Below are 18265 nucleotides of genomic sequence, written 5' to 3' on the forward strand. Positions count from 1 at the left end.
ATCAACTACTACATTAAAATTGTAGACAATATTCGGTACAATTAAACATCTACTGTTTCTTTATATTACTATCAAGTTCAAAAGGCTCACATATTAAAAAATCTTCCACCCTTAACACATTACCAGGAAAAAGAAATATACCTTGTCATAGTTTATGGTAGTAGGTAGTTTTGTTAGACTATTTATATAATAAATACACTCTCATATTAAGATTGCTTAATCTTTGCATTTTGGTAATGCATGACATCAAGTCCAATGTAATAACATTAAAGTTTCTATTGTTTCAAGATTTTAATTTTAAAATCTTTTGTGCTATTGTTGGCACAAATATATAAGAATTCCAAGGAGTAATTTATTCCTGATTCCTGAACAAAAAAGAAAAAGAAGAATCTAAAAGTGGTTTATATGGGTTTGTACGCACGCTATCATTATTATAATTTTGTTTAATACATACACATGACACCAAGCAAATACATGTGAACATAATCTGAACGTATCAGCATTGATTATCTGTGAGTATCAGGAAAAATAAAAAAAAATAGAAAAGACATATATTATATAGTATGCTGTGGTTCCAATTATGGATTCAATAAATAATGTTATCAGAAAAATAAGTTTATTAAGTTGTATATGCTGAGGATGCCATATCCAATCAGATGAAGAGAATGGTTACAATATAGCCAATCCATAACCACGTCAGTGCTATGAATATTCCATTTCCACATTAGAAATCTGCCAGACCCCAACCAACCAAGTCACCCGCATTTTCAGCTTTTACTTTGGCAAAGGCCAGACTATCTATCTAGTGCCCCATCAGAATCCTACGGTCACCAATAAAAATTCCCCCATCCCCACTACTATTATAATACAAGCCCTCACCCTGTGCTGCTTCCGAATTATCCGAACCTGAATTTGAAACTGAACCTGCTTCGATTTTTTTTATATAAATTTTTAATCAGATTTTAATCTGGTTCAAAACCGTAAAGGGACCGATCTGATTCTAGATACCCTTTAAAAACCCGAGTTCGGAAATAGTAGATACAAGCTGCTGATATAGTTCCGGATCGAGGTGTCAATACAATCAATCATTTTTCACAATAACTAGAAGCTGAAGGTTAAGCAATTCATTAATAAATAAATAAAAGGGTCGCTCTCATGCATTTGAGTGGTGGAAACTCTTTGCTTTCATTCACATACGTATATATTTGCTGAGTGTCCAACAGAAATCCTGTTAGTTTAAACCAGTCTGACATGAATGAATACAAAATGACAAGCAAAGTCAAGATATAATTAGAGTGTAGTAAGTTTAAAGAATATGTATACTTTGGTGGTAATATATGAACATGTCAACTAATAGACGGACACTTAATTCCAAGTATAATCAAACAGAGCGAAGTTAGTAAGCAGAAAAACAGACGACCATGTCCACAGGTTTTTTAAATTCAATTACTGATATACAACCGGACAATGCTAGCCTATACCATGTATTTCAAGAGTTCTGAATCTTCACAGAATGGGACCCCATTTCACAGAACTCTACAATAATATAAGCTAGACATAGATTAGGTACGATACATCATCTTGCTTCGCAGATAAGAAAATGACTGGCAAATTTGACTACCACATGTTACAATTTCTATTATAAAAAAAAAAAAAAAAAAGACGAATTGAAGAAGAGAAAGAAAAAAGAAGAGCAATGTACACATGTTATTGATAAGGTCTGAATTGATAAATATTCATGGCCACCTTGAACCAGTTTTTAGGTTCTTCTTTTGCTTTTCCTGTCTCCTTTCTTTTTTCCTGCATGCATGTAATTAACATAGACTAATTCATTCTCACCCCAGATTTAAGACAAGCTGAATGCCATGAATACAATGAATCTTTCCCCTAACAAATTAACAATTGCTTCTGCTACCTCGTAACTGAAACTGCAGGCTTGTAATAGCATAATCAACAGCAGCAGGCAAAACTCCACTCCCAGTCTCCTGCTGAACGAATATGTAAAACTATTATCGGATTCAAGAGTTATAAAACCCCTTATATATACATATATATATATATATATAGAGCAATGGCAAGGTGAGGAAAAGAAACAAACAAAAGTTTAGTTTTTTATTAGCAAAGATGCCTTTACTTTTTACAAGGAAAAATGCCTTTACCTTGAGAATTCATTTATGAGAAATCCATGACAGAAGCTCTTATGGGCACATGGACCGGGAATTGGACACAAGTAGAATCTTATGATCCTCACTTTGATATAGGGCAAGAGGAATTTTCAATGATCAGGCTCCCATGAAGAGAGTGCATAAACAATCCGACCCTTCCAGCCCTGAAGCAACCATCGGCTATCTTCATCGATCACAAAATCCTTATGATATAGTGCATTCACCTTCTCCTTTGCTGCTGCATAGATCTCTTTGTTCAAGGGAAGCTGCCTAAACCCAGCCCTTAATATTCGAACCTGCCACTGCTTGTATGTCTCTGGCCTCTCAATCCTCTCGGCCCCTTCGCATGCAATGACATTCTTAGCTTCCCATCCAAAGATTTCTCTCTCAATCAGCATCCTCTCTGGAATCTCACGAGGCACATTAGTCTCCAGCATATCAAACAGAGTAGAGTAGTGGAAAACAGCCTCTCGGAATCGTGTAATAAAGAATGGAGCATTATACGCTCCATTCACAATTCCAGTTATGAAAACATCTGGATTCATCTCCCTGATAAGATTGAGAACATTAGTTCTTGGACTCTCCACAACCACAGTCTCATCAAGCAAGTTTCTTAACCGGTACAGACAGTTCACAACAAGAACCTCATTTTTATCAATCTTGAGTTGCTCGATTTGAACTGTGTCCCACTTCTGTGCTATAGCATTAAACTCAAATGGAACATTAAATTTTTTTGCATAGTTTGATAGGCGATGTCCTGTCTCCTCGACCCTTTCTGCGGGTCGAAAACCTGGATGTGGAAAATCAATCCCAGTAATCCGCAGCTTGGGAGGTCCACCAGGCCTGGATGAGAGACGCTGAATAAGGCAAGGCCATTGGAAACCATAAAGAATACCAAAATCAATAATATGAAGTGTGGTTGCATTTTGAGCTATATTCATGATTGTTTTATTTGAGAAGAAATTGGATAGCTTCCTAAATGGACATGCAGCAAGAAACAGATGGTGAGCTTTTAAAACATCGGCAGCCGTTGTAGGCCTGCTCATAAATGCTTTGTATATCTGGGTTCCTGAACCAGCCATGCGTGCCTCGAGGCCATCAGCAAAAATGTGGGCCATTCTCTGCATACCATCCCCTGTAGGAGAAGCATTCTGTCTAATTTGCTTCAGCAAATCATTCGTATTCCGCCGATCATCTGCTGCCACAGCTTGTGCACAAAGAGTCAAAAGAGTTCTCAAATCCACCACGTTACTCTTACCTTTTTGTTTCTTACCTCGACCTTTTCCACTATTTGATCCTTTTGTTCCATTCTGTTGGACATCCTTATTTTTTTCATTCTGCAAGGCTACACGAAGAGCAGATTCACTTTCTCCACAGTTGAGCAATACCGTGTCAAAATCTTCTGAACTGACGGTTGTTTCAGTATAAACTGCAGACTGCTTGTTACTCCTGCCCTCTAAAATCAAACCATCAGGATGAGGATTCTTCTTTCCTCTTGATTCATCTGGAGAATACTCACTCTCGTGATTCTCTTCAGCCCTAGTTGTCACATCCTTAGTTTCTTCTCTCAGGTCTTTAAGAAACAAACCAGTACTCTCCAAATCAATAAACAGACTACCATTTGGAAGAAACTTACTTGCTTCTTCAAATCCTTTCTTAAACTGCAGAATAGACTCGCTGTCACTAAATATCTCAGAAATTGTACTCAATGGAGAATCTACTAGCCCATCAGCAGCAGTACCTATGCTGTATCCAGAGCTATTGGATGACTGGGAGGCTGATTGCGATACAGATCTCGAGAACTTGTACTCGCTCAAATCAGAATTCAAACCAGGATCAACTAAGTTACTACCACTAGTGCTACTTGAACTGCTTGTACAATTAACATAGTTCAAGTCATGATTTTCATCTGACCTTCTGTGGTTATGAACTAAATGAGCTGCAGAGTCATAATTAATTGAAGGGGGATACTTCTCCCCAATAAGCTCATACAATGATTTCTCAGCTGCTTGCAGTGCTGCTGAAGATTCTTGAAACATACAGGTCTTCTCTTCTATATCTTCTTCCATAAGCATATCGCTAATGTACTTAAGAACCACATCACTAAAATCAAAGTCCTCATGCAAATCACCATCTTGGCTTGCAGTTGAAGACGAGACTGAAAAACTAGGGGTTGCATAAGGAGGAAGTTTAACATAGTTTTGGTTGACAAAATCCCTGTCCAATTGTAACCCATTATCAAGCTCCTGACCTGATAAAACAGACAGTATCTCATCATTGAGCTTCAAGCCACTGACAGAACCATATAGTCCTATTAAAGGTTGATCCATGACCATCTAGTGCAACTTAACCAAAATAACTGATACCCCAAACTAAATTTAAAATCCAGCTCTTTAACATTCAGTATACCCACTACACAAGACCTCCAACATAAGAATATCAAACTTCCAACAATAAATCAAACATCCAAAAGTCCAGAAGGTACTTCAGTTATGTTATCTCTTTCACTAGTTCAGAGTTGCCCCTCCAGGGCATAGCTTCTGAACTAGTATCAGTTGTCCAAATTTATCAAAGAACAAAACCCGAAACCTAAAAGTAGCAAAAGGAATACGCAAAAACAAGCAAAAAAAGAATGAGATCTTTAAGCCATCAATAGCCACATATATAAGAAAAATTTATTAAAAATGATTGAATTTAATGTAAACCCAACAAAAGTCAAAAAATCAATGCATACATATTGATCACAGCTATACTACCAAAAATCAAGACGTGGGTACAAAGAGATTTGAACTTTTTTAAGCTTCAAAGATTCATAACAAGAAAAAAGGAAGGAAAATAAATTAAAAACTTGGGAATAAATCAAAAGAGTTACTTGTCCAAAGAAAATGAACAGATAGCATACGGAGAAGGTGAAGAGGTAAAATGCTCTCTGGTCCAGCTCTGCAGGATTTTTTTTTTATCAAAAACAAAAGCTTCTTTTTTAGCAACAAAAAGGAAAGGATAGCTAAAAAGGAAAAGGATGCCGGCGTGATCACGAATTTAGGTGGGTCGCGGCTGCAAAATCTCAGCCCTTTTTGTTGTCTGCCATTAAATGAAAGAAATGTTTACAGTTGCAAACTGATTATAAGCTACAAATAATGGTAAATCAAAAGAATTGTATAAAATAGCTTAAATACTTTATAAAGGCTAGTCATCGCATAAAATTAAAAATTCTATTAATTAACATATTAATTACATAAGTTAATATTAAAAATATAATAATATTTCTAAAACTAAATATTATTATTAATTACTAAAATAAATTTATTAAATGCTATTTTTCAAAATTAATACACTAAGTAATATATTAATTTAAGTAGAAAATGTAATCTAAAAATATAAAATTATAATCAACATAAAAGTCATATGTCAAACATAAAATCTGTATTTTATATATGATAAATTATTTATAATTCTGTAATTAATGCTTTTGGTGATTATAAATAATAATTATATTGCATAATTTCTTTTAATAAGTAATCAATTGTTATTACACGGTCTTTAAAACCTCTTAAAGTATTATGAATTAAAAATTTGCTGTTAAATATGAATTAATTAACTTGTTTTTTTGAAAGGAATGAATAATCAACTTATAAGTTTTCCTTTTCTATTAGGCTCTATTTTTAAATTAATTTTTTTTAATATTTATTGTATTAATATTTTCTTAGAAACAATAAAAACTTTCATTGGATTGCATGAAACAAGGAAACGGAGATTATGGGTTCAAAATATGTTTGGTCCAGCCGAAAAAGCTATCAATTTTATTTTAGATTTTTTTTTTTTCTATTTTGATCCTCAAGTTTCATATTTTCGAAATTTTCTTTATATCCTTTAGATTATTTTCATTTTAATCCCTCTTAACTTGGAAAAATATTATTTAGTCCCTCTTCTTTTTGAGATTTGGCTCCATGGCTAATTATATATGTAACTCCAATTCATGAATTAAAAGTCATAAATAACATATAAAATGACAACCCATTAACAACAAGGAGGTTGGAGAAAAAGCTTCCATGGCTATCTTCTTTGTGCCTTCTCACTATTGAATCATAGTGTTCCTGAAGTAGAAAGGAATTTGAGATTAAATCTCTCTAGCAATGGAGATAGATAAAATGGCAGATAGTAAGCAATTACTCCATTCATGTATCCCATGTGAATTAGAGCTTTCTGTCATATTCATATTCATATTCATATTCAAAATCTTGTTGTATACATAACATAACATAAAAGCAAATCATATATCCATGAAATAAAATTAAATATTTTGATCCTTGATTTAACATCATTTCTAATTGTGTTTCTTTATTATTTTAAAAAGCATAGTTTGTATAATAAAAATAATAATATATTTTAAAGAAATATTCAAAATATAAAAATGTAAAAAAATTATTTAAATTGAATATACTTTTTATATTTTATTTTATTACTTATTCCTTTTAAGTGTTAATCATTTAAATTTTGTTCTTTTTTGGTGTACTTTTTTTATTTATTTTTTTTAATATCAAAGAGCAAATTCATTCAAAAGTAAAGTCACACAAAGTACAACGCACCAAAGCAAGTATGGTCCAAGGCTCAAAAGACAAAATTGAGGTTAGATCAGATCATGAGCTAAGGTATTAAAAGGTTATTATAACAAAAGTAAACTGAATTCCATCAGAAGAAGAATAAAACAGATTTGATATCTTGAAAGATGACAACTAAAATAATGTACTTCCATTAAAATTAAAATATAGAGTGGAATTTGGTAATTGATAACTCGAAGGATGACAGCTAAATAATAAAAAATAATGTACTTCATTAAAATATAAAATAAAATAGATTAAGCTCTTTATTTTATATTTAAAATATATTTTTTTATTATTTAATTATTTCTATAATAAAAGATTTTGATATATATATACATATAAAGTGCATCTTTATCTATTAATAATTGAATGGTAGAGTACTTGTATTTACAGCATAAAACCATTATTTAAAATATGAATTTAAAACTATCATTGATCAATAAAACAATAATACTAAAAAGTAGCAATGATGATTGGCATTACATGCGGTGCCATGTCAATCAATGGTACTTAACATCTCTTTTTTTATATTTAATAATTAATTAATTAATTAATTTAATGTTTGGGCTTTATGCAGAATTTAATAGATTTATTATATTTTATATATATATATGATTTGATTGGCATTGATTTTTTTCTTAATGATTGTAAAGGAGTTCCCTAGTGGGCAAGTCATTCGAGTTGGTCACAGGGCAACAGCCTCTGACGCCCCCACCAATAATTATATTTCTTAATTTTTATTTAAATTATTATAATTTTTAATATAAATTAAATAATTAATAGAGTATTTATATTATATATTCTCTACTGATATTAATTTATATATCAAATACATATATAATAATTATCATATATATATATAAATATAAGTAAACATCATGATGATAATAGAGCCGACTCGTTTCAATTCCAGCTCGATTCAATTATATTTTTAAAATATAAATTAATTAAATTGAATTTTTTAAGAGTTGGAATTGGAAATAATAATTCTAATTCTAGCTGAGGGAAAACCAATCTTAACTGACTTCTCATTTTAACCAGTTCTAGTTTGTTTTGACTATTCTGATTTCCAACTTATAAATTTTTAATTTGAATATTAAAAACTAATATAAATAATGTGAGAATCTATAAAATATAAAAAAAAAGTCAAAATCCTTACTTAAATTATAGTTTTATGATAATATAAAATATGTAGATCAAATATAATTGATTATTCATTATTAATTAAATTTCAGTAATATAAAATAAAATAAAATAAATAAAAGATAAAATTGAAGTAAAGCATAAAGAGAAAAAAAAATTAATACGATTTAAGAAAAAATTAAATAGTTTCCATACCTTTTTATTAAAATAAAATTTTTTATTTTCTTGTTTAGAGCTGTTTCTAAGTAAAATCATAGAATTATATAATATTTAGAATTTGTTCTATAATTAATAAATGAAAATAAAAAAAATTATTGGAAAGAAAAAAATAAAAAGTATAAATAAATGTAAATCTTACATTTATATTAGTAAAAGCAACAAAAAAAGTAATTAAACTATAGAAAAAAGAGAAAACACAAAATTCATTAATAAATTTAAATAAGTAAATAAGGAAAAAAAAAATATATATATATATATATCAAATAAATAATCATTATTTAAAAAGATTTTGTAATATAGCAAGAAATTTCATATGAAAATAAAATAAAACTAATTAATTAATTAATATAATAGCAAAAACATAAATATAGAAATTAAAATTTAAAAAGTTGTTACTATTACAGTTATAGATCAAAGAAGAAAAATCTTTTTTTATTAATTAATACTTATAAAAAAAAAGTAAATATCATTCTTTAGTAGCCATATATTAAGTATTAACCATATGGTTGCCCAGGTCGCTTGTGGTAAAAAAAAATCCCGTCATCTCTTCTCTTTTTTTCTTATTTTTCTCGCTTTTTATGAAAGTTTCATTTTTTTGCCAATCCCCGGTCACTTTTAGATTAAAGATGATCTATTTTTTTTTTGTTATTAAGTAGTTTTAATTAATAAATACTAATACTTTTTTAGGAGTTTTATGATCCTCTAATTACAAAGGTATTGAATTATTTTTTTCTAAAATTAGTGAAGTAAAAAATTAAATCTAACATTCAAATAATCGTACTCATCAAAATACTTTTATAAAGTCGATATATGGCTCAGTGTTATCGAGTAAAGTGTTCTTTCGGTGTAATTATAAATACGATTAATGATTGTTATGAGTATATTTTTTTACATATAATATATATTTTTTATTTTTTATATTAAAATATACTTATTGATAATAATTAATGTAATATCCATATGTTTTCTATATAAACCACATGCTTGTCCACTAAGATAAGATCTCCTGTTGGGTTGTGTCAATGTCATTATGGGTTCATCCGTATATGCTTTTTCCTTCTAGATATATTAAAAATAAAGATTCTAGATGACCTTATTTTATATAATTAATAGACTAATAAAACTAAAAATATAGTATTTTTATGGAAAAAAAAAAAGGAAATTTTGACCATCTCAACTTTAGCTGTGACTAAAACAAATTAATTTTAATTTTAATCAAATTAATAATATATAATTATATACAACGGTCCACTGCCATGTGATTCTATTAATAATGGCGTAATATACCTGTGTTTTATAATAGGAATACCCCAAAATTGGCCCTCTATTTCTGTGATATTGAGTTATTTTTATTTCTATAAAAAAATTTAAAAGGCAGTGAAGAGCGTACATTACACTCTTGTTAATGTGCATATAAGCAATTTTTCTTCTTATGAAAGGAGCAATATTTAAGTTTTATACACTAAATTTCTGTACTTTTATATTTTCTCTAATTATTTTATTTTTTATTCTGGTGATATTAATTCTATTTACGTTATTATTTAAAATTTAACATATAAGAATACCGAGTCAATACTATTTATATCTTCCGTCAAGAAAAAACTTAAATTTCACGAAAATAAAAATTTGAGGACACAATGTCAACAAATTAAAGATTAAGGACTCAATCCAAAATAAATAAAAGTACATAAGTCCCAAATATTGGCTATTCCTTTATAACATGTGATAAAAAAGAATTCAAGGTCTAACTATTTACCTTTGAAGAAATATACAATATTCAAACTATAGAAAAGAAGGTCATAGTTATTTAGTCTAAATGTGACACCACGATTATCCAATTGACCAATTACACCATGAGATAATTGAAATTAGGCAGGTACAATGAACTGATGAAGAAAATGATGGGTCCTTTAAAATGTATGGTCAAGCTTCAGACCCATTTCTGTTCTTAAGCATATATGAGGCCCACTCAATCAAATCGGGATCATTTTGGACCCAACCCTCTTGTTTCTACCTTAGAATATTCTGTTTTTTTTTTGTTCTTCTTTCTTTCTTTCTTTCTTTTCCTAAATCTTTCTGTTTCTAACTTCACCTGCCACTCAAATTGAATTATGAAATATTATGTAATCTTTTTTATTATTATTTTGAAATGGATCTGAACCATACATCCTTTAATTACTATTTGCATATAGCAACTCTTTCAGGTGAAAAATATCAATTACGTAACTTTTTAATGGTAATATTATATAATTTAATTAAGTATTTATATTATAGACAAAAATTCCTTTTCCTTTTCTGCTCCCATTAGAAAAAAGAACAAATTATTCATCATGATTTGTAGCATGAGTAAGAATCAAGTAGCTGCTATGTCCATCCTGCAAAATCATCATGTCATGATATTTTGTCCAAAAGAAAAGGTCAATAACTGAAGATAGCATAAGAAAACGACATTAAAATTTTGATAATTATATAATCGAGCAATCATAGATTTAAAATTACTGAGAATTCTACTTTAGTAATACAATAATTAATAAATTATCGAATTATCGAGAGTTAGAAGAACTTATAATCTTTATCAGCAATTATAATGATAAACTATCTAGTATTTTAATTTAGTAGTAAATTGAAATCCCTTTAGTAGTGAGTATCAGAATTCAAATTGATGCACTGAACTATAGCTCAAAATAAATGTTTTTTCTTTTTCTTTTTTGCTAAAATTTTGATTTGTAAAAGTTAACTTGTCAAAGTATCACCATTCGCCATCACCTAATCCAGAGATGAAAAATGGGTAAACCGAAAGTGGCCAACTTCTCATGTAATCCAAGGCTTTGCTGTTATGATTAGGTGGTGGGTGGGTGCGTACCAACTCTTTCCATTAATCTGTTTCTGAACCGGAGTCCCATGGCTAGTGGAGTTCGGCCCATGGGCTTTTGGTCCAATAAATGCTCTCCTTAGTTACGACAGAAAGGTCATAATCTAGTTGTTGTGCCATATTAAGTTTTATGTGACTTATCAAAATACATACAAGTACTAGCCTAATACAATCTTGCAATGTTTCATTTATACCCATAAATAAGGTAAAAGTATATATCTCAAATCCGAATCAGCATTATACTCCAAACTTTACTGCAGAAAACCAAAAAGAGGGTAACAATCCCATCATTAGAAGTTATTTTCTTTCACCTTCAGATGAGAGAACATGAAATTTTTTGGTTTCTTAATAATGATAACTTTTTAGCCCTCCAACCGATAAAAAAAAAGAAAAACAAAACAAAAATTCATATTATTCCTTTAATCATGACTTTATATCATATAATTATATCTCATCCACACCTTACCACATGCCTAGAATAGACCCACCGATCGTATGCACCTGGTTAGATCCAGATTCCACACCCCTCCTAACCCTCAATTTTGGACCTATTTGTAATAATTTATTTTGGAAAATACAACAAAGTGAAATTTTTCTTTAGAAAAGAAAAGCAAAAGTGAAAAAGAGAAAGAATACAAAACTTGACAGACAGGTCTGTTAGAATAGATATGAACATGTAGAAGGCACGTGACATGATCCAGATTGGTTGCTGCTGTAATGAGAATAGTGGGAGACTTGAATTACAAGAAAGCTACCAAGTTTAGCCATCTTTGAAAGCAAATAAAGTCTTTGTTGCAATATTAGAAAAGACTCATAATCACATGGTGGTCAAGTGCAGGGAAGGGAGCAAAGTTTAGAATACTACTAGTTGTAGTTTCTCATAAATGCTCTCTCTCTCACTGCCTAAATTGATTGATTTTTGACCAACCTTTGCTTCCAAGCTTAACTATCTATCCATGGCCTCCTTTATTAAACAAGTCATCTCTCTTGTCACATTTATTTTTTAAGATTGATAAAAAAATCAATCAAAAAAACCATATTTTTTAAGATTAATAAAAAAACTATATATTTAAAATTAATAAACAATTTTAATAAACTATGAACTGTATAACAGTTATTTACACAAATAGCTGTAGATTACTATATCAAAAGATAATAAAATAAAACTCAAAATCTCACAAACAAAATAAAAATATCAATAAAGCCCCTCCTAATAGATGAGGCATCATAAATATATTGACCCTACTAAATCACTTAGCTAGTAAGTTCTATTATTTAGAGAGAGAGAACTACATTAACAAGAAAAGCTGACATTCGATTCAAAATAGCGAAAATGACAGATACTTGCATCAGAATAAGTGGCCAATAAAAACAAGAACAATGAAAAGTGAACGCGAAAAAAGAATAATAAAAACTACATTTCATTGGATTCTTCTACAGTTCAACATGTATTACACCAAATAATAAATGAATTGAAAAAACACTGTAAATTTCTGTTAGTGTTCTTTATTGGATGGAATCATTTACAGATGCCAATCCCTCCACATTGGGAAGGTTGGCAATGAATCGTGTGAGTGTGAGAAATATTACATAAAATTTGAATCATTTTTGTACAAGTTCTTGTTCCTTGCTCCTGTCGACATTTTCCTTTCCTTTTTACATCATAATACCTTCCTCTGTGATCTTTAAAACAGTAGCCTGATTCTTGCTATGTTGCTTAGCTTGATGTTGAGACCAGTATGCATGAGCAGCCAGAACCCTGTCCAAGAGCTCTTGCGGCACCGGCTCGCCCCTTCTTTGCTGTGGGGCAATCTTGGCCGTGTGAACTAATGTCTTCCATTTATCCTGCACAAGTTGATGCTATAAGTGACAGAACAATTCCAAAGAAAAAAAAAAAACAGAAAACAAACAACAGTATGGCGTGGCTATTCATACACTTTGAACACTGAAGCAAAGCACTCTAGAAGTGTGTTATTCTTAGCCCCTAATTGAAGTGACAAAAGCTGTTTCACTCAAAAACACAACATTCCTAGTGAGCCTGTAGCTGGAGTTCATCCAGCCAAAATATACAATGGCTAAAGCATTCACATACTGTAGCTATGTTAAATGTATATGCTATCAATGGGCAACAAGTTGAGCCAAACAAGTTGCCTCCAGACATAACCTTCTTGATTCCCAATCAAAACCCAAAACTCCATAGAGATTTAAAAAAAATTCGCCTGCATTCACAAATGCTACGTAGTTTCCCATGAAAATGATATAAAATTACCTTCAAATCCACATAAGTTCGATGGTCTGCATTCTCAAAGGAACGCAACTTCACATCCCGCCACCTGCAAAATGAGAACATTCTCAAGGCTTCTGTCTTCACGGAAACAACTCAAAAAGTTGGGCCATAAATAAAACTATACCTTCCAGTTCCAAGTTCCTCAACTGCCTGCACTAGTGCTTCTACTTCTGAAACGGAGAATGGCCTCCTGGTTCGACGCTGTACAAGTTCAGATCGTTTAGTTTTCTGGTTAATGGGAACCATAGCAAGTGCATCAACACTCACTGGTGGAACTGCAACCAGAGCTCTAGAATCTGACAATGTTTGGTCAGTTAACTTGTCAGTATAGGAGGAAGCTAGTTCATGATTATTATCAATGTTATCCCTTGAATTAGTCAATGGAGGAGGGTCAGGTAAGGCATCTGAATTATCTGAATCTAAAACAGGAGCAGCTGGGGACCTGGGAATAAAGAAAAATACATCAGCTTCACAACATTAAGTTCACAAAAATGCCCCAAGAAACATTCCAACTTTTGGAAACCATAAATTGGAAAAAGAACTACCTTGACACAAGTTGAGAAATATCACATGATAATGGAACTGGAGGATCCTCGGTGCACACAGCTAAAAGAGCTTGCCCGGGACTAGGTTCCAATGTGAAACCCAACGAATCAAGATTCTCTTTTGAAGTTATACCAGTCTGTAACAAAGTTCTATTGTCATCCCTAACCTTCTTCCCATGAAAAACCACTCCAACACGTAAACCGCCTCCAAGTATAGCTGTCATAGTCTCCATGACAGTTCTCTATAGAAAGTCAAGTAACGAAGAATCAGAAATTCAGCAATCAGTAAGCCTTTGCAACAATTTCCAAAGAAAACCAACATTAGAATTGCAATGGCAATTAATGACCTATTTACTGAATGTGCTTAGCACATAAGAAACACATGCACATGAAATCTATCAATAGAAAAATAGTAAAGAAACCAACAAGCATGAAAAACCAAGGACCCAGCCCTTCAGAGAGGAAAATTGCTATCTAGGATGGGGTAACCTAAATTTAACAGAATAAAGAAAAGAATCCATATCTATACCTTCAGAGAACCAACAGTCGTGGTTTCAGGGACCTCAATAAAAAGCTCTGGTATCCTGAAGGACTTGATGCTAAACTTCACTGTACAAAAGAAATGAATCTTATAAGAATATCTGGATGACACAGCACAATTAGATTACATCAACAATTATCCATCGAACTCGGTGCTAGTTGTCTAGCTCTAGTACCATGAGAATCCACGGAATTGAAAGAAGCTTGATGACCAATAGTTGAAGATGACATCCCATTTTCTGAGAATAAAAAATTTAACCATTTAGCAATCAATGACTTGAACATCAAGAAAATACAGAGGCAATCAAGTAGTAAGGTAGAAAAAGACCTCCATGAAACATTGCAGCTAAGCCATTCTTGTTCATATGCACTCCTTTTTCAGGTGAGTTGCAAACACTCTCACTACTGAACCCTCCATCAGAAGTTACAACTAAGCTATGGTCAGAAAGTTTCCGCCTCTTATAAAAGAAGTCATGTTGATATGCTCCGCGACTGTAACATATTTTCCTCTTGCGGTAAAGAGGCTTCATACCCCCATCTAAAAATGATAGCACAAAATATCAGAATAATTGCATTTACCTCTGTAGGAACACAAACACAAATATACATACTGTCAAAGTAATCTAAGGCATAATAAAATGAACTATTTAACAGCTGCTTACCACCGTTAGAAAGTTCACAATCTTTCAATTTTGGAGCAACTTTCCAATACTTAGATGTCAATAATTTCCTTATTCTCCGGTCTCCAATTCGGGACGGATGCCTAAATGCCCTTGGCTTGGTGCCAGATTTAGTACACCTAGAAAATTTTTCATCATCATCTCTAATACCTAATTTAATATTATTCCTAAGCTTTAAAATAGAAGCATTAGGAACAGGATTCCTGCATGATGGCATTTTGACATTATTATCTATATTGGCCAATGCAGGAATTTTCATACACAATTCCATAGAATCCTTTGAACAGGGCTTGTTATCCATAATCAAACCTCCAGTCTCCAGACTTTGAACATCTCGCTGTCTGCTGAATCCATTTTCTACACAACAATCCCCCCCAGAAACAGGAGAGCCTCCCTCTACTTTACAAGGGAAATTATTACATGAAGTCTTGCTGTTGCTAATCACAGACTTAGCATCATTACTAGCTTTCTCTGAAGAACCAGAAATTGTGATTACTGAAGAGCGCTCCACAATGGAATCACTCTCAGTATGTGGGGACTCCTTCAGAAGACACTTTTGATCGCTGTTAGCTGATGTGAAGTCAGGAAAAACGCTTTCTTCACAGCTTCCCTGATCAATGCACTCAGTTTTTGGCAGTTTATCAGCACCTTGGTCCTGTCTGAAAACAACATCACCAATTGCAGGCTGATCATTTGTTCCAGATGCAAAGCTAGAAGCAGAAGAACTTTCACTCTCCTGCAATAATTTGCCTGCTAAAGAAGCAAGTAATTCAAATGCACATACTTCAACTTTCTTTTTATGCAGAGCCCTCCGCTGGAATCAACCAAGACAAACAAAGTTAGAAAAAATGCTTAGAAAGAATGGAGGTTGTAAAGCTGGAACACCTGAAATTGCATTAGATACTTACCCTGGCTGATCTAGGAGCCCTAGGAACGAAAGGGACATGGAAAGTATTGAAACCATATTCTTGCCTCTTCTTCACCACCATATCTTACAAACATGACAATTATGCTGCCTGCATTTCTCCACTGTCATCAAATTCAGACGAGAAATAACTAAATCAGTATATAGATGCAATTTAATCATTCCACGGGAATTGAGAAGGAATTATTTACTAGAATCTTCCTGAAGCAAAAAATGCATTAATGCAATTTGGTAAATTCACATATACAATGAAAAACTTTGCAAGAGAAGGGATCAAAAGACATGGCCAACTCATTAAACTCATGCCCAATAAAAGGTTTGGCACTTTAATCGAATGATTATCATAGTGACCCACCAGCCACCATTAGAAACGAAGATCCATGTATTATTGCTTCATCAGAGGCGGAAAAAGTGAAGTAAAAATATTCTAGAAAAAACCAGACGGCAACCTGAGTAGAATACCATAGGTCCTAATAATCAAGCAAATGGATCAAAGGACGCATGTTTCTATTCCAAAATATCCTAAGGAATGAAAAACATCTAAACTTTCATCTCAACCCAATTAGAATAGAAATCCTGACAACAAGAAATCAACTTTAAAAAAAAAAAAAAGTAAAAGACCTGCTGGGATCATCAGATCAACTTAGAGATCTCAAAATTCTCAAACAGAAATCAAACACAAGGTAACTATCAATCTAACATAAATGATCCAAGTTAAACACCAAAAAAAAAAATTCACATCAAATTGCGATTGTTGTGTTTCAGGAATCACAATTCAAGGCGCAAATTCCAAATCCAGAAATTGTTTTTTGCTTTAACATAATCACAAAGTTAGAATTGATTTAGAAAAAAACTTCCGTAAATCCTCACCAACCACACAATTCAACTAAATCCAAATAACTTAAACTCCCAATATGTAATTCATCAAATCCAATTGCAATTTTCTTCTTTAAAAAAACCAAAAATGGAAACCCACACCTGAAACCTCTTAAACCCCAAAATCAGTACAATATTGAAGAAAAATAGTAATCAACAATCATAACCCAAAATTTAATAAATTCTAATAAAAAGTTCCAATTCCCTCTCAAATTCAATTTCCCAGAAAACACAAATCAAGACAAAACTTGTACGATCAGATCTTGAATCGAAACTCCAACTCCTTATATTCCCAATTCCAAATGGATCTCAACTTTGCTTTTAACCACAATTCAATAGGAAGAAGAAGAAGAAGAAGAAGCAAAATTCAAGGACATTAAATTCCACGGATTTCAATTTGACTCACCTGAAACAAAACCTCTCTTCAGTTAAAAATCTACAAAGCTATTATGTACAGTAAAGAAAATATCGAGTACTCTGCTTCACAAATGAAGATCAAATTCCTTGAGAATTCAACAGAATCAGGATCGGAGAAATCAATTCAACAGAATTGAAATTCAATTCTCATTATTGGTCTTGAATATGATCTATAAAAGTTTCTGTAAAAGAAATGCACAAAAACCTCTCTTTCTCTCTGTTTTTTCTTTCTTCTCCTTTATAAGAATAAGAATTAGAACAAAAAAAGTAAAACTACCGGAAAACAGTGGCTTAAACCTCCCTTATATCCTTCTATAAAATATTGACCACAAAACCGGATTAGCCAGTTAAATCCCATTAATGTACCGACAATAGCCGGTCACCCACCATAAACCATTAAAACCTCTCTTCTCTTCTCTCTCTCTCTCACAACGTGAATGAATTGTTCAAGGCAAGATGGGTTTTTGACACGCGGCAGGCTTTGTGATTGTATTAAACCATGTCAGATTTCTAAATTTTTGGGGATAAGGAAAGAAAAAAGAAAGAGAGAGAAAAGAAATGAGACATGAAAATGGGAGAGTATGATTTGGTGCAGGCGGTAACTTCTTTGTGTTTTTGCGACTTGGCGACGTGTTGCTCTTTTGTTGGTCTAATTGCTGTGGGCCTAAATATGAGGTCCTGATGAAGTGAAGTTTGTGATCTGATGAGGGTAACCTTCTTTGATTGAATCCATGGAATATTCTTATTCTAAACTCTATGATTCTGTGTTGAGATCTTCTATCATCAAATTGCTTTTACCATCAAGTTATGTGTGTGGTTAAATATTTGTATCAAATGGAAAGTGAAATTGGTAAAACAGTAAAACTTATTTAATAACTATAAAATATATACATATATATCAACCAATTGATCCGATTTGATGTATAAATAAAGATATATTTAATATTATTTTTAATATTTAATAAATATATTTATTTACAAAAATAATAAATAAG

The 18265-nt window shown here is 31.8% G+C and overlaps 2 protein-coding genes across 6 annotated transcripts; both read right to left on the reverse strand.

Annotated features, from left to right (window-relative positions):
* Positions 1–1400: 1400 nt before the first annotated feature.
* Positions 1401–5303, reverse strand: LOC8258390 (scarecrow-like protein 14). 5 transcript variants are annotated; one of them, XM_015726852.3, is made up of 3 exons: positions 5068–5303; positions 2160–4754; positions 1401–1985 (listed from the first exon to the last, which is right to left on the reverse strand). In XM_015726852.3, the coding sequence occupies exon 2, from the start codon at positions 4499–4501 to the stop codon at positions 2276–2278; it is 2226 nt and encodes a 741-aa protein (XP_015582338.1). In that variant the 5' UTR covers positions 4502–4754; positions 5068–5303; the 3' UTR covers positions 1401–1985; positions 2160–2275. The 5 variants fall into 5 exon arrangements, with proteins under 5 accessions (XP_015582338.1, XP_015582337.1, XP_048231707.1 ...); XM_015726851.3 differs by having other exon boundaries at positions 5038–5303; XM_048375750.1 differs by having other exon boundaries at positions 1401–1800; positions 1916–1985; positions 2160–5303.
* Positions 5304–12405: 7102 nt separating this feature from the next.
* Positions 12406–17546, reverse strand: LOC8258404 (telomere repeat-binding protein 3). The gene is made up of 10 exons (XM_048375672.1): positions 17260–17546; positions 15961–16081; positions 15035–15866; positions 14701–14910; positions 14549–14611; positions 14362–14441; positions 13833–14074; positions 13412–13729; positions 13270–13333; positions 12406–12845 (listed from the first exon to the last, which is right to left on the reverse strand). Exons 2-10 carry the CDS (start codon positions 16039–16041, stop codon positions 12657–12659), a joined length of 2079 nt encoding a protein of 692 aa, XP_048231629.1. The 5' UTR covers positions 16042–16081; positions 17260–17546; the 3' UTR covers positions 12406–12656.
* Between the last annotated feature and the right edge of the window lie 719 nt (positions 17547–18265).

This window comes from Ricinus communis, chromosome 6 (assembly GCF_019578655.1).
Source record: "Ricinus communis isolate WT05 ecotype wild-type chromosome 6, ASM1957865v1, whole genome shotgun sequence".
Lineage (NCBI taxonomy): Eukaryota > Viridiplantae > Streptophyta > Magnoliopsida > Malpighiales > Euphorbiaceae > Ricinus > Ricinus communis.